Source organism: Mustela erminea, chromosome 10 (genome assembly GCF_009829155.1).
Source record: "Mustela erminea isolate mMusErm1 chromosome 10, mMusErm1.Pri, whole genome shotgun sequence".
Lineage (NCBI taxonomy): Eukaryota > Metazoa > Chordata > Mammalia > Carnivora > Mustelidae > Mustela > Mustela erminea.
In genome coordinates, this window is record NC_045623.1 from 109627229 (window position 1) to 109649211 (window position 21983).

The 21983-nt window shown below is 57.1% G+C and overlaps 1 protein-coding gene across 1 annotated transcript; it reads left to right on the forward strand.

The window, feature by feature from the left end:
- Positions 1-5458: 5458 nt before the first annotated feature.
- HES4 (hes family bHLH transcription factor 4) lies at positions 5459-9431 on the forward strand. The gene is made up of 4 exons (XM_032302462.1): positions 5459-5818; positions 5899-5994; positions 6101-6188; positions 6301-9431. Exons 1-4 carry the CDS (start codon positions 5711-5713, stop codon positions 6684-6686), a joined length of 678 nt encoding a protein of 225 aa, XP_032158353.1. The 5' UTR covers positions 5459-5710; the 3' UTR covers positions 6687-9431.
- Positions 9432-21983: the final 12552 nt, after the last annotated feature.

A 21983-nucleotide genomic window follows, 5' to 3' on the forward strand; every position in this document is an offset into this window, starting at 1 on the left:
AGGAGCACACTGGGGCGTGGCCAGCAAATGTGAGATCCTGGGTGTCCCCGCAGCCCCGAGTGTAAAGCCAGGGCGATCAGGGGCTCGGAGCAGCTCTGGGATGGCAGAGGGCTCGTGGGACCGACAGAGGAGCATGACCTGGCATCTTATTCCTGAATCTGGCCTCGCTTCCACTAATGGAAGGTAGTGGGAGTTCCGCCATGTCGGGTCTGGAGCCCAGGACTCAGGAGACCTTGAGTGTCTATGCACTCTTCTGAAATGCTGGCCAAAGCACATGAGGAAGCCGGTCCAGCATGGGCAGGACGGGGCCACAGGGCAGGGAACCAGAAGTCCAGGGACCACAGCCCCAGTGTCCATACATGGTGCCTCTCCCACCCCGGATCCCAGTGGGCCCTCAGGTGACAGAAGGTGCCCCAGGGAAGCCGCCGGCACCACCCAGACCCACCAGCTGTGCAAAGGAACAGGCAGGGGATTGTCAAGCCACAGAGACAGCTGCGGTTTAACACAGGTTAGGCTTTGGCGAGTGAAGATGCTGAAGCAAGAGGAGGGAGGGAAGCTTGGGGAGCGGCACAGTGGCCGGCCGGTACGTGGGTCTTGATTCAGGGGGCGGGAGCACATCGGTGGATGACAAGCACCGACCTCAGCCTCATCCCAGGACTGCCGGTCGCAGCAAAGCGGACGGGGAGAGGAGGACCTGAGCTGCGGGGCTGGGGCCGTAAGGGAACGTGAGGCTTGAGGTTAGGCCTGGAGGGTGGCGGCTGTGAGAGGGACCCTGGCCTAGGAAGTGGGTGGCCAAGTGAGGAGGGGAGGACGGCTGAAGGGGAGGACGTCCCGAGGGCTGGAGAATCATCGTGGCGGAGTTGGAAATCGCCAGGCGCTAGGGCAGGAGTGGAGAGGGAACGTGTCGGAATCAGGAGCGAAACCCGCAGGAAGTGAGACAAGGCCCCCAGGCGCAGAGACTACTCAGCAAGGTAAGGTATGACGATACGGGGCTTGAGGCTGGGACTCTGTGGCAGCGAAGAGACTGGTCTGGAAGTCCCAAGGAGGAAGCACACGGAAGCTCCCCTGTCCCCAGGTGCAGTGGTCCAGGACACGAGAGCAGCAGCACTGACAGGAGCTCCCTGGACAGGGACGGGATAGAGTCTGCGCCTTCCCGGGCTGCAGAGAGATGACTTCCCAGATGTGGAGAGGGGCCAACACCCAGATTTGGGAGAAAGATATTAACAACACCCAGAGCAGGGGCAGGATGCTGGCCTGAGCTGTGGTTGGGTGTGTGGGGGGGGTGCGCTCCCCGCCCACTGTTCAGGCTGCGGAGGGAAGGAGTCAACTCCCCGGCCTGGAAAGCTAGAAGACACCCCCTTGGCCACAGAGGATGACTACCGCAGAACCTCAAAGCTCAGCATCAGCGAGCTGTGCTCCTGGCCTCTACCTGGGTCCTGGGTATTTGATTCCCTTTTCCCTTTGATTCCCTGGGTATTTGATTCGCTCTCTTGCACCCTGGGTCTCATCAGCCCTCGCCTTTATCACTTGCTGGATTCCAGCAAACACTGATGAAGGACTCAGCCCCCAGCTCCCACTTTGCAGGAGAGAACTTACAGCAGTTCTAGTCCGGTCACTTGACAGCTCTGGCCCCAGCTGCGCGGGTCGATGGGCTGCTGTGTCCTGGCAGGAGAGGCGGGAGCAGACTCTAAGGAGCCTGGGGCGGGGGCGGGGGCAGGTGCTGACATTCTGGAGTCTGTGTGCCAGGGGAGCGAGAGGGCTGGGCTGTGATGCTGTTGCCCCCCCATGTCAGAGGCTGGGAGTGGGGTGTGCATACTAGCACTTCCCAAGCCCTCAAGGGACATCGGTTGGATGCTGTCCTGTGGAATGCTGTTCCAGTGGCGAGATGTGAGACCCCCACCCCCACAAGGCTGGAGCCCCACATCTAGCCTAGAAGATGCCTCTTCCTTCCTCACAAACTTCCCCACTGACTCTCCGGCTTTGTCTTCCCCATGGCCATCAGGGGGCCCTGCAGATGTCCCCGGGACATCTGCCATCTGGGGCTTGGCCTACGCGGCCTGGTTCCGGGAAGACAGGCAGGTCTTAGATGGCTCCCAAGAAGCGTCTCCTTGGATGGAAAGCCAGGGTTCAAAGCCACCGAGCCTTTGTAAATGCTAGAGAAAATAAGGACAAAGGACAGGGAAGAAGGGGTGGGTGGGGGGACAAGGCCACTCTCCCTGGGTCCAGGGCTTGGTTCGTCCCAGCTCTCCCAGTTACGACTGCAACAGATGGCCCTGAGACATCGTAGTCCACACGGTCCTCCTCTGAATCGACAGCCAGAACAGAACACTCAGGGGCAGCCGGGAAGATGTGGCACGTGGCAATAGCAGCTTCAGGTCACGGTCCTTCGGAGGTGCTTCCCTCACGAGTCTGGCAGCTGAGCCTCCTGGACCGCTGGCTACCTCATCTTCACAGGGCCCCTGAACGGGGCCTCTCCTCGTGGCCTGTCTGTGCAGCCAGCTTGTGCTTCCGTACAGAGACAGTCGGAGGGACAAGGGCCCAGAGGGACACGACCACGCAGACAGTGGGGGTGCGACCCTGTGGAAAGGATACAGTGGGGCTGTTGGGGATGACAATATTGGGAAAGCTCACCTTGCTCCGACCCTAGAGGGTTCCTTGCTGGGACTGAGGCTGGGAAGGTCAAGACACAGGCCCCCTGAGACCCTGGGTGGGAAGCATCCTTCCCTTCCTGGCAGCCTCTGACAAGGAGCCTGCAGGGTGCTCAAAGTGTGGCGAACACTCTGGGGCATGTGATGAAGCTGAGTATGGGTATCTCCTCCCTGCCTCAGCCCCCTGTTCAGTTCTCTCCCACCTGCTTCCCGCGGCAGAACAGGGTAGCTGACAGGTACTCAGTTCTCTCCATGCTGGGTACCTTCAAGCAGGGTCTCATGTGTCTACCCCTGTTCTGGGATCGATGGATCGATCTATCTATATCCATCCCCGTTCCTGGGATCAATAGATGACCCACTTTACGGGTGAAGAGGCAGGTCCGGGAGGATAAGGCATCCCACCCAACAACGAGCGAGGGAGGAACGGTCAAGGACGTGGTTCTTCAGACCCTCCTCGCAGTCTGAACTCCCGCCTCTCTGGCCTCCACGGAAGGCTGGGGGCCGCCCGGAGCCCAGCCACATTGTCCAGACCAGTGGCCACAGCTCCTTCGTGACCCCCAAGAGGAAAAGGAGTCTCCAGTGGCCCCTGGGGGCGCTGGCGGGCTTCCGTCCTCCCCCATTCTCGACCTCCCCGACAGGAAGTCCAGGTTCCAGCCAGGACTGCACAGGGGGCAGTCGGTGCTCCTTGGGCTTTTGGTGCCGGCAGTAGCCCCTCCTCAGATTCCTGCCTGACCCCGGCTGCTTTCCGACACCCCTCCACGCCCGCACCCTCCTCTAGGCGGGAGTGGGGGAAACGGGTAGCCTCATCTGGGTGCCTGGGCAGAAACGATTGAGTGATGGGGAGGATCTGGGCTGCCCCCTGCCCCGCCCCGGTGCCCCAGGCACAGGGGGCACCACTGCAAGGCAGGCGGGGACTCTGCTTGGCACTCGACTAGAATCAGCCTCAGAAAGGAAAGAAGTCCTCTGGATGGGGGTGCAGAGTGGGACCGGATATGGGTGGTGGGACAGGGGCCAGCCATGGACACCCACTAAGCAGACCCACAGCCGTTAAACCGGCCCTTCGAGGCCCGCCATTCGGCTCACTCTAGTGCTCAGAAAAGCCCCCACAAGGCCCCCCCAGACCCCTCCTGGGCCCAGAAGCCTCCAGGTCTGTGTCTCTGCCTGCCCCTTCCCCTCCTCCCTTGGCCCCTGTGGCCCCTTTCCCATCCTGGGGATGCCATTCCCTCCCCTGGGGCCTTGCAGAGCTGCCTCCTCCCTAGAAGATCCCACTGCGGAGACTTCCAGACACCCCATCAAAAGAAGGGTTTCCTCTCCCCTAGCACCCACGCATTTCTGTCACTTATAACGGAATGATTATTTTCGCTTGCCGTGTCCTCCAGCACCGGATTAGAAGCCCAGGGGCTTCCCCAGCCTAAGTGTCTGGCCAGGCCCACAGTGAGCCTCGGGAAACGTCTGTGGCATGGATACCACACTGCTGCCAGGCCACATGGACTGGGAACCCCAAACATTCAAAAGACTACAGCCCTGTGACATAATTCAAAATGAAAACAATATCGAACCGAAAAATAATAGAGACCTGTTTCTCCTACTGTGCCGCTTTGAAATAGATTTTTTTTAAAAAAGATTTTATTTATTTATTTGACAGACAGAGATCACATAGGTAGAGAAGCAGGCAGAGAGGCAGGCAGAGAGAAGGAAGCAGGCTCCCTGCCAAGCAGACAGCCCCGGATGCAGGGCTCAATCCCAGGACCCTGAGACCATGACCTAAGCCAAAGCAGAGGCTTCACCCACTGAGCCACCCAGGCGCCCCTGAGATAGATTTTAAACAATTGCTCCTGGGCACCTGGGTGGCTCAGCCCTTAAGCGTCTGCCTTTCGCTCAGCTTGTGATCCCGGGGTCCTGGGATCCAGCCCCGCGTCGGGCCCCCTGCTCCTCCCTCTCCCACTCCCCCTGCTTGTGTTCCCTCTCTCGCTGTGTCTCTGACAAATAAATAAATAAAATCTTAACAAAACAAAACAATTGTTCTCCATTTTTTGTGAGCCCTACTTTGCCGGTGCTTAGCCCAATGTTGTGCAATACAGAAGAGTGTGATGTCACCAGCCCCATGACTTGGGGCCCCATGACTTTCTCTGGCTTGTATCAGCACCAACCTTGACCCTGAGATACCACCTCTGATTATCTGGTGACACTGCCAGCCTGACCAGTGACATCCCTTCATTCTGCTGCGTGACCCTTTTCCGCCTGACTGGTGACGTCACTCTTCCTGTCTAGTATCACCTCCTCCATCTATGCCATGATTTACTTGTCCCGGGACGCCGCCCTGCCTGCCGCCAGGCTCCAGCCAGCTGACCTCTTTCGGCCGAGAGGCTGGTGTTCCACGTTCACTGTGGCGCAGGCCTGCAGTAGGGGTGCGGCGGAGGGGCGGGTCCTGGGAGGCCGAGCACGCGGCAGGACAGAGGCTGTGCTGAGACCCTCGACCGCGGGCGGGGACCCGGAACGGCGGAGCAAAACGGAAGAGGCGCGTGGGCCGAGGCTCGCCTCCTCCTCCCGGGCGCCTGACCCGTTTCGCCCTCGTGACTCTACTTTCGGATTTTCCGCGCCGCGCGCCGCGGACTCTGGGCGCCATCCCCATCCCCATCCCCTCTGGGCCTGAATGGGAGCCCCGCGCCCAGCCCCGGAGACTTCGCGCCCCGGGCAGTCGTGGCAGGCCAGTCGGGGCAGGCCGGGTCATGCGCACAGCTCCGGACGCCGCCGCAGAGGAGGGGCCCCCGCGGCTTTCCCGCCCCGAGCGGCGCGGCCAGAGGCGGGGCGGGGGCCGCGGCCGGGGTGGGCGGCCCCGCGCGGGGCCCGGCGAGCGCAGCCTCTCATTGGCTGGCGAGAGTGTGGGAACGAAAGCGGAGCCGGGTTCACACACCCCGCGGCCGCGCCGCCTTAAATACCGGAGCGCGGGCAGCTCGGCGCGCGGGCCTGCAGCCTGGGGCTCCATCCGGGAGAGCTGGGCTCGCCGCGCGCTCGCCCCCGGCGCCGCACTCCGCCTGGCTCCGGAGGCGCGGGGGCGCACCATGCCCGCAGACACCCCAGGGAAGCCCAGAGCCTCGCCGCTGGCAGGAGCGCCGGCCGGCGCCCACAGAACCCCGAATGAGCCCCGAAGCGCGGCGGAGCACCGGAAGGTGGGGGCCCGGCGGGGCGTGGGTTGGGGGGCGTGGGTGGGGCGGACGGACGCGGGACTCAGCCACAGCCCGACCCACAGTCCTCCAAGCCGGTCATGGAGAAGCGGCGCCGCGCGCGCATCAATGAAAGCCTCGCGCAGCTCAAGAGCCTCATCCTGGACGCCTTCAGGAAGGATGTAGGTCGGCGTCGGGAGGTGAGGTCGGGGGTGGGACGAGGTGCGGAGCTCTGACGTCTGGGCGCACTCCCGGGGTGCGAGCCTCCCACACCTGCCGTTCCGCCAGAGCTCCCGCCATTCGAAGCTGGAGAAAGCAGACATCCTGGAGATGACCGTGCGGCACCTGCGGAGCCTGCGGCGGGTGCAGGCGGCAGGTGAGGCGCGGGCAGCGGCGGCGTGGGGCGGGGGCGGGGCGGGGAGGTGACGCGGAGGCGCACGGGACCTCCGCGGCGGGAACCGACCGCCTGTCCCCTGCCGCCCCCGCAGCCGCGCTCAGCGCTGACCCCGCGGTCCTGGGCAAGTACCGCGCCGGCTTCAATGAGTGTCTCGCGGAGGTGAACCGCTTCTTGGCCGGCTGCGACGGCGTCCCGGCCGACGTGCGTTCTCGGCTGCTTGGCCACCTGGCGGCCTGCCTGGGCCAGCTGGGGCCCTCGCGCCGCCCGGCTCCACCGCCCCCCTCTGCGGAGGCCCGGGCGCCGGAGGTCTTCCCGTGTTGCCCGCCGCTCCCGGCGTTCGACCGCCCCTTCCCCTTGCTGCGTCCTGGGTCCGCCTTCGCGCTGCGGCTCCCGCCAGGCCTGACTGGGGCGCCCCGCAACGCCCCCAGGGCGGGGCTGCAGAACCGGGGCGCGCCCTGGAGGCCGTGGCTGCGGTGAGGCCTGGACCCTCACTGCTGCGGAGGCCGCGCCCGGTTCTGGGGCCTCGGAGTGAGCCAGCGGTTTGTTTCCAGAGGCCGCGTCCAGGCCGTTCTTATCTGTTGTTGTCTGTGCGGAGACTAGTCTGCAGTTTCCTTCCTAACTGCGGCCCCTTAGTTCTGGGTGGTGGTGGTGGGGGGGGTCTGTTGGTTGCTTTGTGCTGGCTTCTGCGGCGGGACTGCGGGTGGCCCTTGCCCCGGCTCTGTGCCCCGCATGGGGCCCTTCCTCTAGCCCCCGGGCTTGGCCCTGAGCCGTATGGGCCCTCGAGGAAGTGTGGGGACGTGAGAAGTGGCTCAGGGGAGTGACAGGCCGCGCATTTCCCACAGCGCATCCCAGTTCTGGAGAGCATTCCGGCCGCATCACTGGGCAAGGATTCTTGTCTGTTTTTTAAGGTACTTCAGCCCACTCCCACTCCTGTGGACCTCAAAAGGTGGAGACATTGACCACCAGGACATTGACTTGTCCTGGGCCGCTGAGCTGTCGCGAGAGGTGACCATGTCCTGAAGTTTCTGTTCTGGCTTGGTCCACTTCCTCCTTTGTTCTCAGGGTTCAGCATGAAGCTGCGGGACTGAGCCTGCTCCAGGCCCTGTCGGTTCAGGAGAGGAGAGCCGGCAGGAGAGGGTGCCTGAGTCCCGAGGACAGGCAACTGGGGCACGGCTGGCCAAGAGAGCTTTGTGCCAGGATCCGGCGGAGGGGTACTGTCCCACCCAAGTCCAGTCCTGCGGTGTGCCCTGGGAGGGGAGGTCTCCCCCAGTGAGAAAACCTGGAGGCTGGGCCTGCCCCTGCCCCTGCCTCTGTTCTGAGCCCCTCCCAGGGCTGCTCTACAAGCCCTGGCAGTCATGGCCATCAGCCCCGGAGTCCCTGTCCCGCGACCCCAGGTCTCCCTGAGCTGCTGCTGGGGGCTGGGCTGCATTGCAACGAGGAGGTGACCTGGGACAAGTGGAGACTGGGATGTCTCATCCTGAGCCATTAGATGCTGAGCCAAGACTCACTTCCCAACTCCAGCCGAGTTCATCGGATGGTTGCCGGCTGCTTGCCTGGCCAGGGCCCATCAAGGAGAAGGAGGGTGAGTCACTGCTAGAGGTTAGCTTGCTTTTCCTCTAGTGGCTTCTGTGGCTGTGTCCCCGGCAGGATTCACCTGGGCTCTCCTGCCCTCAGCTACGCTTACCCTGCAGGGACCTCCCAATCCCCACCAAGCCAGTCACCCCTGCCCTCTGGTTTCCTCGCCTATCTCCCTGAGTCAAGGGTCTGGATCTGTGTCCTAGATGGTGGCGGCCACATGGGCCAAGTGCTGTGCCCTTGGACATGTACACAGTCAGTGATCCTGGCCCTCGGGGAGCTGCAGAGTAGTCCCTCTTTCTTCAGATTTGGGGCGTCAGCAGGACTGGGGAGGAAGAGGTGGTCACACCTGGGACGCTCTCTTGGCTGGAGACTAGCCCTGGGTCTGTTGCTGAAGCTGGAAGCCCGACCTGGCTGAGGAAGGGGAGTAGCTCAGGGCCTCAGGGCAGAGGCTGGAGGGGTGCGGGGAGCACTTTGGGGTCTGAAGCCTGGGGGGTTGGTAGGGGGTGATTAGGGTCTGTACAAAGCTGGGGCCCACACATCCTGCATGAAAAAGAGGGACCTCCCTACCTGTGTGGCCAGAGGGAAAAGGGCTCCCTGGGGAAATAACCTGGGACTTGGGCCATCAACTCTCCCTCCTCCCAAGAGAGGGCAGGGATAACTCCAGGGTAGAGCCCCGCCTCCCGCTCACCCCCCCTCACTTCCTGTCCCCCCCCCCCCCCCCCCCCCCCCCCGTGCCGTGCTGCATCCGACTCCCTGTTTCTGGTACTCTGTTCTCCACCTTGTTGCCAAAGGGAGCTTGGGAGTGAGGGCCCAGCGAGGACCTCTCGGGCTCTGTGGGGACCACACGCCGTCCCTCCGACAGGCAAGCCCACCTGTCCTCTGTCCCTTTGAACTCAGCCTCCCTGCGGGAATCCCCGCCCCGATTGCCCACTGGAGGCAGCCGCGCCAGGCTCCGTGGGCCGCAGAGGCTAACGCCATGTCTGTGTGCCTCATTTGTCCCCAGCGCCTGCTTGGAGCAGTTCGATTCCTACTGACCTGATGAACTGAATGACAGAGGCAGGAGGGTTGGGAAGGGTTTCCGAAGTGCGGCCGACACAGGGTTCCGTTAAGCCCACGTGCACAGCAGAGCGAGTGGACGGTTGCTGAACTGTTCGCCGCTGTCAGGGCGTTGTTAGTGGTGCTCGCCGCCGTCCGAGCAGCGCCGTGTGGCAGCAGCACTCCGGGGGCGCCCGCGTCCCTCGTGCGTCTGGCTCCTCATCTCTGTGGGGACTCACCACCCCTGCGGCTGTCCCTCCTAGTCCCCTCCGCCCGTTCCTCCCACCCCCATCCCCCTTTCCTCTGAGAAACACCTGTTTGTTCTCTGTATCTAGGAGTATTTTTTCTTTAGGATGTTATTTTTAAGTCCTCTCTACACCCAGCATGGATGGGCTGAGCTCTCAGTCCCGAGACAGAGTCCCGTGCTGCACCAGCTGAGTCAGCAGGCTCCCCAAGCACACTTTTTGTTTGTTCATTTGTCTTGTTTTACAGATTCTACATATAAGTGAAAACATGTGGTATTTGTCTTTGTCTGTGTGAGTTGTTTGACTTAGCATAACCTCTTCTAGGTCCGTCCGTATTGTTATAAATGGCCAATTCCATGCTTTTTTCTGGCTGAGAGGGTGTTCTTCTTCTTCTTCTTTTTTTTTTTTTTAAGATTTTATTTTGTTTGAGGGCACGCGTGCGTGGAAGGAGCGCAGAGGGACAAGCCGCCTCCGGACTCGGGGCTCACGGGGAAGCTGGGAGGGTTGCTCCATGCCGGGACCCTGAGATAATGAGCTGAGTTGAAGTCAGATGCTCAACCACTAAACCAGCTGAGCCAGCACCGGCACCCCTGGTGCCCCTGGCACCCCTGGCACCCCTGGCGCCCCTGGCGCCCCTGGCACCCTGGCACCCCTGGCACCCCTGGCACCCCTGGCACCCCCGGCAGAGGGCTGTTGTTCTTGCTTCCCCTGGGGGTGTCTGAGGGAGCACAGCCGCAGGCCAAAGCTGGCCTCCTCCCCAGGCTGCCCCTTTTCAGCTGCTGAGAGCAACAAGGTCCTTTTTTTTTTTTTTAAACACTTTATTTATTTGACAGAGAGATCACAAGTAGGCCGAGAGGCAGGCAGAGAGAGGAGGAAGCAGGCTCCCTGCTGAACAGAGAGCCCGATGTGGGGCTCGATCCCATGACCCTGAGCCAAAGGCAGAGGCTTAACCCACTGAGCCACCCAGGAGCCCCAACACCTGGGTCTTAACAGCATCCTCTGGATCTGGGTGGCTCCATTGTGAAGTGTCTGCTTTCTACTCAGGTCATGATCCCAGGACCCTGGGACCGAGTCCCGCATCTGCTTCTCCCTCTACTGTCTACTGTTACCCTGGCTTGTGCTCTCTTGCTCTCTGTCAAATAAATAAATAAAATCTTAAAAAAAAAAAAAAGAAGAGCATCCTTGCCTCCGGCTGTGGAAGGAACCCTCCCACACACACACCCAGCCTGGACACCCGCCCAGTCCAGGGACCCCTCAAGTGCTTTTCTACAGGCCTCATGGGGGGAGTGATGGCCTAAAACGTGGAGTAACCCCCTCGCACCAGGGGCTCTCCTTCCTGCCCTCCCCCCTTTCCCTCCACTTCCTGCCCTGCCCCCTTCCTTCTGCCCCCCTCCCCATGGGGCCCCCAGATGGACTCCCTGACCTGCTCACCACCCACTGAGCTATCTTTATCTTGGCTTTTGTCTTCCAGACACTTCCTGATGAAGCACCTTCTCCTGTCCCGCTGTGTGGCAGGGATGGGGGAGGGATCAGGACCTCCTTCTGGGGAGTAGGAGGCTGGAGGCCTGCTGACCATTTCCCTCTGCCGGCAGGTGGAGTCTCATTCAGTGTCTGGGGTCTCCCTCCAGTCCAGTTCCTGGCAAAAACCAAGAGCCAATGAATGTTTGCTAAATTCGTGTACACGGTCAGCAGAACTCTCAGCCTCTCTGGGTGTGGGATCCTTGCATGTCTGGGTCCCATCTGCCTGTGGGGCCAGGGCATGGGGACTGAACAATGACAGCATATCATGGGTGTTAGAAATCTGGAGAAAGAATGGGTCCCTATGGTGACAGAAGTTGGCCCAGGAAATTGCAGTCAGTTGGAAATTCAGACTTGGGGAAGGGCTGGGCTATTTGGAGCCCTGGTTTGTGAGGGGTGAGGCCTGCGCTCCCACACCAAAGCAGCCCCCCCATCTGCCTTCCCAGCCGTGGGATTGTGGAAGAGGTGGGGTGCGGTGGGGGGAGGAGCCCCAGAAATAGTCCCGGCAACTGTCAGTGTAAGCAGAGAGTGGGTGGGCCTGACTTTGACCTGGAAGCAGTTTCCTAGCCCCCACAGATGGGAGCAGACACAGGCCCAGGTCCCTGCCGTGATGCTGACCAGTCACAGTCCAGGTCCCCTGCCCCCGGACTCTGGGCAGGGATGGGCGTCATTTCTGGGGCAGGAACTGATGGGGCACTCTGGGTCAGAGCACGGGACTGGGGAGTCACAGGCTCTGGGTTTGCAACAAGGACAGGTGAGAGATGCCTCCTGCTGAGAGCTGTGCTGACCCTGTCAGACTCCCGGGCCACACTGCCCACTCCCCGGTGGGGAGCATCGACCCTGTCTGCAGCCTGATAGCCATGGTGACCAAAAGTACCATCTGCTGCTGCTTCAAGTGTCTCCTCCATGTGCTGCACCTGACCCCGACGCCCACCGCTAGCTTCAGGCCTCCCTCCTGGGCTTCCATGGTGAGTGGGGAGTCCCACGTCTGTGTGGGGAGAACGGAGCTCAGCGGCAACTAGAAGGTCAATGTTGGAAGACAGAGGCCCTGTGCTTGGCCCTCACCAACCCCTAACCTCACTGTAAGCAGGGTGTGCGCATCTGAGCCGGCAGGAGCATCCTACGGCCTGTTCTTGCCCACATAGTGGGCAGAGGGAGGGACACCTTCCTGCAACTGTTTGGCCCAACCAGAGGCTGGTGGAGAGGAGGGCTTCCCAGCTCTACCCCTCCCCTCACTTAGGGCGTCCCCAGCACCCCTTGCCCTGTTCGGCACAGTGAGGGAGAGGTCAGAGGCCCTGGGTGGGGAGCGGCACTGTGTCACCTCCCAGCTTGGGAGCAGACCCCTGGCTGCAGCAAACACTCATACCCAGAGGCCTGGGGGCTGACTGGGCTCCTGACCTCCCTCTCCTTGTTCTTTGAGGCCCCACACCTTGCAGGGCCACGGACCTCTGCTCTCTTGCCAGCCCAGGGTCAGGAAAGTGCTCTGTAAGCCGTAGCCGAGCTCCTTCCCCTACGTTCAGAGATTGGCTGTGAACGAAGGCCGTCATCAGCTGGTGTGAGCGAGCCACTTCTTTCTCTTCTGGTCAGCTTCAGGAAAAGAGAAAGCTCCACGAATGTGTCTCTAGGGATTTGGTTTGCAAAACTACGAGGGAAGGGTTAGACTGCCCAGAATCTGAGCTGACCAGTTTGCTCACTTAGAGCTAGCAATGTTTGGTCCAACTTTTCCTGAGCAGAGAGCAGGTGCTCTAGATGGACAGACCCCCCCATTCATATGTTGAAACCTACCCCCAAGGTAATGGCTTTAGGACATGGGGCCTTTTGGGGTGATCAGGTCACAAGGGTAGTGCCCTCCATGATGGGATGGGCTTGGTGTCCTTATAAGAGAGACACAGGGGGCACCTGGGTGGCTCAGTGGGTTGAGCCTCTGCCTTCGGCTCGGGTCGTGATCTCAGGGTCCTGGGATCGAGTCCCGCATCGGGCTCTCTGCTTGGCGGGGAGCCTGCTTCCTCCTCTCTCTCTGCCTGCCTCTCTGCCTACTTGTGATCTCTCTCTCTGTGTGTCAAATAAATAAATAAAATCTTAAAGAAAAGAAAAAAAAAAAAAAAGAAAAGAGACACAGGCACGTCAAGACAGCGAGAGGGTGGCAGTCCACAAGCTGGAGGGGGTCCTCACCTAGATCAGTCCCTGTTGGCGCCCTGATCTCCGACTTCCAGCCTCCAGAACTGCGGGGAGTATGTTTCTGGTGTGGGTAAGCCAGCCAGTCTGTGGGATTTTGTTAGAGTAACCCCAAAGTACACCAGAGCGGCTTTTTACCCAGTTGGTCGGTGGCAGGAGGCTGTTGTGGACTTTCCAGAAGTCACAGGGGCAAACGCCTCCCCAGATGGACATGCAGGGACTGTCCCTGGCACAAAGGCACAGACAGCTGTGGAGTCTGAGGGTCAGTGGGCTTCCTCAGACGACCCCCATCCCCGTCCCGGGAGCCTCAGCCTCAATTTGACCTCTCACCCAAATGCAGCAAGGCAGCTCCTTCCTGGGTGCGGAGACCTACACGCGCAGTACGAAGCCCAGAATGCTGGGTTAGGGTTAGGGTTAGGGTTAGGTTAGCCTGGAACTTGGGAGGGTTGAGTGGAGTGAATGAAGTAGTGCTGGAATGTTCCAGGCCCCAAGAAGCACTTAGAGCTGGCGGCCATAACAGGGCCCGTGGCTGCGACTGTGAGTGCGTATGTGACCAGGCTGTGATTTGGTGGCCGCCATCGCTGGCGTCTGGGGCACGCGGCCCCCTCGGGCTTGCCATGTGGCGTTGGTGGAAGTTTGGAGAAGGGAGTGGGGAGGGAAGCGGTTACCAGCTGCCCCCAGAGCAGCCCCTGTCTCTGGGCTTCCCAGAATTGTCCTGCCTGGAGATCAGCTCCGCCTGGGGCCGAAATCGAGGCCGACAAACCCGCAGAGCGGGAGACACACAGTCCCATGGCCAGAGACAGAGATTGAGTCGGCACAGACAGAGAACCCCTCAGAGACAGCCAGAGCCTCTCCCGCCAGGACAGACAGACGCGGGCCTTCCGGTTCCTCGTGCACGTCTCTGAACTCCCTTCAGTCTGCTCCGGGTCGGGAAGGCCGCAGCCGCATCCCCGCAGCCGCGTCCCCGCACCGGACTGCCCCGCGCCGGAGTGCCCCGCACCGGACTGCCCCGCACCGGAGTGCCCCGCACCGGACTGCCCCGCACCGGAGTGCCCCGCACCGGAGTGCCCCGCGGGGCTGCTGCGCCGGGCTCTCCCTCCAGGTCTTGTCAGCGCAGGGCCGGTGCAGGGAAGGCTTCTAGCACACCCTGGGACTGCATTTGACTTCTGCGGTCACTCAGTTGTATGACCTGGGGCAAGTCACAAAATCTTAAATGTGGAATAGGGTTTGTAATACTACTTATTTCCAGTGCTCTGTGGTTGAAGGAGTTAAATAAAATAATCTGCATAGTGAGTTGCTTCTACCACAGAGGAAGTAGCAAGGCCCAGATTTACTCTCCTGCCCGAAACAACTAAAAAACTGAACAAAATATATGAAATGGCAGACCTGGAAGACAGTGGTCCCGGAGAAGTGGGGAACCAGTGACCTGAGCCCCCATTGCCCCAAGGCTGCCAGAAGCCGGTGTTCAGGCCTTGACCGCTAGCAGCGGGAAGCCAGACAGCCAAGCAGACTTCCCTGGGTGGGGATGGGGAGCCAGGGCAGCTCGGGTCAGCAAGAAAAGAGATGCCAGAGAGAGAACTACGGAGCGTTGTACAGGGTCTCCCTCAAGGTTGATTAGAACATGCTGGGAGAAGCTCCTCGAGGAAAAAGACCAGCTGAAAAGATTAGAGGGAAAAATCCTATGAGTTCACCCAGGGTCACCTCCAGCCAGACTGGAAAAGCCCATAATTCAGAGGGCACATGGTAGAGTATTCGGTGGGACCTTATCCCAGTGGTGAGGGATAATTAGCCTTACAGTGAGTGCTGGTGTTGCCCGACCAAGTTTATGAGCAAGTCCCCAAAGGACCAAACTGTGTCCAAGTAACTCAGCTGTGCCCCAGAACGAAGCCCCAAAATATAGGTATGCAGAAATACCCAGCACCCAACACATTAAAATTCATGTTGTCTGGCAGCCAATAAAAAATTACCAGGAATACAAAGAAGCAGGAAAATATGACTCATAATAGGAGAAAAATCAATCAAAGGAACCCTAGAAATGTCACAGATAATAGGATTAGTAGACAAGGACATTAAAACGCTTGTGAAAGTCACACTTCATGTGTTCAAGAAGCTAAAATACTGCAAATATAACAATAAAAACCATTCAGATTGAAACAGATTTTAGAACTGTTTTTTTTTTTTTTTTTTTTTTTAAAGAAGGAAAGACAAGAAAAGAGCATTAGGTAGCCATGGGACAACCTGAAGTGGGGGTTAGCATGTGTAATTGGGGTCCCAGTAGGAGAGGGGAGAGTTAGAAAACACTGAAAGAAATAATGACCGGAATTTTTCCAGTCTTGATGCAAACTACAAACCCAGGGATCCAAGAAGCTCAATGCAACTCAAGCCTAAGAAGTTTGAAGAAAACTACATCAAGGATGGGGCGCCTGGGTGGCTCAGTGGGTTAAGCCGCTGCCTTCGGCTCGGGTCGTGGTCTCGGGGTCCTGGGATCGAGTCCCGCATCGGGCTCTCTGCTCAGAGGGAGCCTGCTTCCCTCTCTCTCTCTGCCTGCCTCTCTGTCTACTTGTGATTTCTCTCTGTCAAATGGATAAATAAAATCTTTAAAAAAAAAAAAAAAACTACATCAAGGAGCCACATACTCAAACTGCTACCATACAGGGTTAAAACAACGGTGTCTACTTGTGACACTTCTGTCCAGCACTGTAGCGAGTTCTAGCCAGGCCAATCAGGCAAGGAAATGAAATAAAAGGCACCCAGACTGGAAAGGAAGACGTAAAACTGTCTACGTTCAAATGATATGACCTTACAGATTTTTTTTAAAAAATCAAAAGAAATCTACTAAGAAAACTATTGAAACTAAAGATGGGTTAAGTAAGGATTCACGGTACAAGATTGATATTTTAAAAATCAGTGGTATTTCTACATTCTGGCATTCGAGAATGAAATTAAAGGGTGGGGGGGGGTGTGGTAACTGGGTGTTAGACATTAAAGAGGGCGTGGGACGGAATGAGCACTGGGTGTTATATAGGAGGGATCACTGGCCTCTACCTCCGAAACCAATAATACAGTCTGTTGATTAATAGAATTTACATTAAAAAAATTAAGTGTTGCCTTTTAAAGATGCTCGTTGCGGGACTCCTGGGTGGCTCAGTTGGTTAAGCCTCTGCCTTTAGCTCGGGGCATGATCCTAGGATCCTAGGATGAGTCCCACATCGGGCTCCTTGCTCAGCGGGGAGCCTGCTTCTCCCTCTGCCTGCCGCTCCCTGCTTCTGTGCTCTCTTTGACAAATAAATAAAATATTTTTAAAAAGCGTTCATTGCAAGAAAAAAAATGAAATCAAGAAACCAAATCTGTTTACAATAACATCAAAAAGAATAAAATACTTAGGAATATATTTAATAAAAGAAGTACAAAACTCACACTTTGAAATCAACACAGCATTACTGAAAGATATTTAAGAAGTTCTAAATAAAGGAAAAGATCTCCCACATTCATGGATCAGAAGATGAAATGTCATTAAGATGTTAAATTGACCTTTAGGTTCAATGCAATCTCTACCATAATTCCAGCTAAGATTTTTGCAGAAACTGACAAGCTGCCTTTAAAATTCATATGGAAATTCAAGCAATTCAGAAAAGCCAAAATACTCTTGAAAAAGAAGAGCAAATGGGGTGCCTGGGTGGCTCAGTGGGTCATGATCTCGGGTCCTGGGATGAAGTCCCGCATCAGGCTCCCTGCTGAGTGGGGAGCCTGCTTTCCCCTCTGCTGCTTCCCCTGCTTGTGCCCTCTTCTCTCACTCTCTGTCTGTCAAATAAATTCTTTAAAAAAAAAAAAAAAAGAGCAAAGCTAGAGGACTAAACTTCCTGATTTCAAAATTCATTGAAGAGCTACAGTAGTCAAGACAGTGTGGTACTAGTCTGAGGTTGAGGTTAGACATAGTGATTGGTAGACTAGAACTGACAGTTCAAAAATAGGCCCTCATATTCACAGTTAATTGATTTTCAACAAAAATGCCAGGACAGTCCAATGGGGAAAGAACAGTCATTCCAACAAATGTTGCTGGGACATCTGGTCACCACATCTTCCCTCACAACATGCACAAAAGTTAACTCAAGATCGATGCACATAAATGGAAGAGCTAAAACTTTTATAAAATTTTTAGAAGAAATTGATCTTGGGTGATGAAGGCAAAGCCTTTTCAGATATGATCCTAAAAACATAGGTGACAAAAGAAAAAAGTAAACTGAATTTCATAAAAATTTTAACATGCCTCAAAGTACATTATCCACAAAAAGTGAAAGACATAGGAGAAAAACATTGCATAACATACATATTTTATATATATATATATATATATATACTATAGAAATACCTATTGATAAGTGTTCTATATATATTATATATATAATATATATAACATAAATAACTCTCAACTCAATAATCCAACTAAGAAAAAATGGGTGAAAAATCAGAACAGACATTTCTCCAGAGATGTACAGATGGCCGATGAGCGCCTGAAAAGAAACTCAACATCATTAGTCATTGTGGAAATTTATTTTATTTTTTAAGATTTTATTTATTTACTTGACAGAGAGAGAGAGATCGCAAGTAGGCAGAGAGGCAGGCAGGGGAGTGGGGGGAAGCAGGCTCCCTGCCGAGCAGAGAGCCCGATGCGGGGCTCAATCCCAGGACCCTGAGTTTGAGGCTCATGACTTGAGCTGAAGGCAAAGGCTTTAACCCACTGAGCCACCCAGGTACCCCTGTCATCATGGAAATTTAAATCAAAACCCCAATGAGGGGCGCCTGGGTGGCTCAGTTGGTTGAGCGTCGGACTCCTGGTTTCCCTCAGGTTTTGATCTCAGTGAGATAAAGCCCTGCATCGGGATCTGTGCTGGGCGTGGAGCCTGCCGGCCTCTCTCTCTCCCTCTTCCCCTCTCCCCACTTGTGCTCTCTCCCTCTCTCTCTAAAATATAAATAAAATCTTCATTAAAAAATGAACTATTGGGGGCGCCTGGGTGGCTCAGTGGGTTAAAGCCTCTGCCTTCGGCTCGGGTCATGATCCCAGGGTCCTGGGAGTGAGCCCCACGTTGGGCTCTCTGCTCAGCGGGGAGCCTGTTTCCTCCTCTCTCTCTGCCTGCCTCTCTGCCTACTTGTGATCTCTGTCTGCCAAATAAATAAATAAAATCTTGAAAAAAAAAAGGAACTACCGGTATATACAATATAATAGTTGAATCTCAAGTTACGCTGTGTGACAGGACTCAGACATACTGTACTCTTTAGCAACCCCATTATAACCCCATTTACATAAAGTTCTAGACCACGTCACCCGGCTGTAGTGACGGAATGCAAATCGGCTGGCTTGGGAGTGGGGGCAGGAGGCGTCACGAAGGGCACAGGCGCCTGCAGACGGTCATGCTGTCTGCACTGTGGTGGCGGCTTCCTGGGCATCGCAAATGTCCAAACTTAGCAAATTTCACGTTCAAATATGTGCACTTTATTGTATGTAAATTATACCTCAATAAAAATTTTTTTAAGTTAAAAGCCTGTCATCTGTGTAAAACATGCTGCTTGGCGTATTAGAGCTACTCCTTACAAGTTGGCTCTTATTCTCCGATTCAGTGCTTACCTCGGCAAGGTCAAGGCTCAAAGGGATCTCCGGGCTTCAGCAAAGCCCTGAGGACTTCATCCTCAGCAAGGAGGGCTGAGCTCTGCTTCCCGTGGAGTCCTGGTGCCCTCCGGTGGCCCCCAGGGGTACAGCAGGCCGCCTTCTCTGGTCACCCCCTCTCCCGGCGCACCTCTTCCTGCTTGGGCCTCTGCTCTCCGCTCTAGGATGCGTGTGTCCAGCTGGGCAGCCACTTGTTCCCCTGGCCCAGGTCCCCGCCAAGACTTAGCAACCACTGGGAGACATCCTCGGACCCTGATTTCCTCATCTTACAGCAGACATCCCTCCCTCTGCTGCCCCCGGCGAGGCGGACTCCGTGACTCGGTGGGGGAGGAGGAAGAGGGGCCTCTGGGTGGAGCTCAGTCCTCGGTGTCCCGAGGTGAGACCCTTCCTCCCTCACCCAGCCCACCCGCTCCGTCCCCACAGCCTCGCAGCTGGCCTCCCTGCCTCCCTTCGAGCTCTGTGTTCCGTCTCCCTGGGCAGTCCGGGCAACTGCTGGAAAGCCCTTGCCCCGAGCCTGGCGAAGGTCTCCCCTTGTAGGGCTCCAGCCCCAGGTGGGGCTGTGCTGCTGAGCCCCAGTCTGGAGACAGACAGGCCCACATACGCGTGCCACCAAGCCTGGCGTGGCCCTGGGCCCGCTAGGAGTCCACATGGAAGCAAGAGAGGCGACAGGACCCCATCCCCCTCCGCCCCGCCCAGTCGGCACCAGGGGGATTGCAGATCCAATGTGAAAGGTGAGAAAACACAGCTTTCAACAAATAAGCAAGGATATCTTCATGAAATCTTTATGACTTTGGGCCAGGCAAAGAGTTCTTTAAAAGAACAGGGAAGGTGAGCGGTGTGGGGCGGTGTCATTGGTTGAGCCTCTGGCTCTTGATTTCAGCTCAGGTCATGACCTCAGGGTGGTGAGATCGAGCCTTGCATCAGGCTCTGCGCTCAGCACAGTCTGCCTGGGGCTCTCTCCTTCTGCCCATACCCCTGCTCTCTCGCTCTCTCAAGTAAATACATAAGTCTTTAAAATAAATAAATGAAATAAATATTTTTTTAAAAAGCGGGTTAATCCGGGGCCACCTGGGTGGCTCAGTGGGTTAAGCCTCTGCCTTTGGCTCAGGTCATGATCTCAGGGTCGTGGGATCGAGCCCCGCATCGGGCTCTCTGCTCAGCAGGGAACCTGCTTCCTCCTCTCTCTCTCTCTGTCTGCCTCTCTACTTGTGATCTCTGCCTGTCAAATAAATAAATAAATCTTTAAAAAAAAATGGATTAATCCTTTTACTCATTTTTTTTTTCAAAGATTTCAGTTATTTATTTGACAGAGAGAGACAGGGAGGGAGGAACACAAGCAGGGGAGTGGGAGAAGGAGAAGCAGCGTTCCCACTGAGCAGGGAGCCCGACGAGGGGCTCGATCCCAGGACCCTGGGATCATGACCTGAGCTGAAGGCAGATGCTTAATGACTGAGCCACGCAGCGGCCCTGAAATAAATCTTTGAAAAACGAAGAACAGGAAAGGCGATAGGGAAAGGCGGTGTTGATAACTGGGACCATATGAAAATTTAAAATTTCTGTTTATCAAAAGGCACTGTGAAGACAGTGACATCCAAACTGAGGGGGAAGACATTGCTTGCACAGACGTCAGTAAATAATCCTTACCCAGAATGCATGTGTCCTATAAATCGATAAGGGAAAAGACGCATAAAAGTGGTGAAGCACCAGGAAGACACGTACCTTCACAGGAAAAGAAACACCGTGGCCAACACCAAAGGAAACGTGAATTAAAGCTGTAGCGTGGCACCCTGCCCCCCAGCCTCCCCAGGGCAAGGTGACACGGACCGCCCGTGGGGACGCGCAGCGCACAGGCCCCTGAGTGTGTCCACCAGTCTGAGCAAGTGCGCGGCAAGACCGCTGGACAAGCGCGCCCTCTGAAACCAAGGACACAGGGTTTCCAAAGGAAATGTTCTGGAATGTTCACAGGCTCAGTATCTGTAAGAGCTGCCAAGTGGAAACCACCCAGATTTCCACCCACAGAGAAATGATGCGGGGATGCGAACATCCCCACGTGGGGCCGCTCTTGGCGGGAAGCTGACCAGCGCAGCCCCCGGGGTGCCCGGCTCCAACGCGCGTTGAGGCTCAAAGGAGGCCGCCGGCGAGAGGGTGGTTTCCGCCCCACTCCTGGCGCAGAGCTCTCAAATCCTTGGAAATTCCCCAGCGATAAGAATCCCGGACCGTCTTTTGTGGGGGTGACTTCTAACCCATGTCTGTCATCTGTCGTCCGTCATCTGTCTTTACTGGCACACAGGGTCCCGTTTCCACCTTTGTTCTAAAGAGGTGACTCTGGGAGGCGCTTGGCTGCGGACGGTCCTCAGAAAGCCCAGCCAGGATGAGAGGCTTGGACTTTCCAGCCCCAGCCCCCTCTTCCAGAGAGGGGAGAGGTGGGGATGGAGGTAAGGACCCCCCCCGCGTAGGTGAGGGAGCCCCCCGAAGTCCCAGCAGGCTCGGAGCGCGTCTGGGTTGCGGGCCCCGTGGAGGTGCAGGGACGGTGGGCGAGGACGCGCTGTGCCTTCCCCACGCCTCGGCCTCGCCCTCGCCGGCTGCTCATCTGCACCCTTGGTACCTCCTCTTGGGATAAACTGGCAGACCCTAAGGGCTTCCCCGCCCTCTGCGAGCCACTCCAGGAAGTTCGGCGCATCCCAGGGTGAGGGGGCGCGGGGCCTCTGGTTTCTACAAACTTGTCAGCCAAGTTTGTAGCCAAGACAGAGTTTTGGGCAGCCCAGGACCTGCTTGTGACAGGCACCCTGTGCGGCTGAGCCTCACCTGTGTCTCTGGGTAGATGGTGTCAGACTCGAGCGAAACCGTGGGACCCGCAGCTGGGGTCAGAGACGCAGAAGGGCAGCGCTTGGTGTGGGGAGTACAGGACACTCACAGGAGAACAAAATAAGAAGAAAACAAGCTTTTCCTTTTCCAGACACAGGAGGGAACTTAGGACGCAATTCCACTTGTTAAGTTCACTGCGGGCCAGGCCGGCTCGCGCAAGGCGGCCACGAGGCAGACACCAGCAGGCAGGGCCTTCCCGGCTGCGGGCAGCGGCCGCCACACACCGCACTCCCCGTCTGGGCCCTTCCTGTGTGTGTGACGCGCGGACCCGTTTACCAGGACTCCGAGCACCCCAGCCTCCCTCACCTGTGAGGCTGCCCACTGCGCCATCACCCCCACAGCCTCGGCCCTTGCTGTCTCCCACCCACTGGGGCACCCAAAGACCGCTTGGTCCACGGCCTCTTCTCAGAGGGTCTCCGGCCCCTCCAGGGCACCCCTTCTCTCCACAGTACTTCTTCTTCTTCTTCTTCTTCTTCTTTTTTTTTTTTTAAAGATTTTATTTATTTATTCGACAGAGATCACAAGTAGGCAGAGAGGCAGGCAGAGAGAGAGGAGGAAGCAGGGTCCCTGCTGAGCAGAGAGCCCGATGCGGGGCTCGATCCCAGGACCCTGGCATCACGACCCGAGCCGAAGGCAGAGGCTTAACCCACCGAGTCCCCCCGGCGCCCCGCCACAGTACTTCCTTCTTGCTGGATG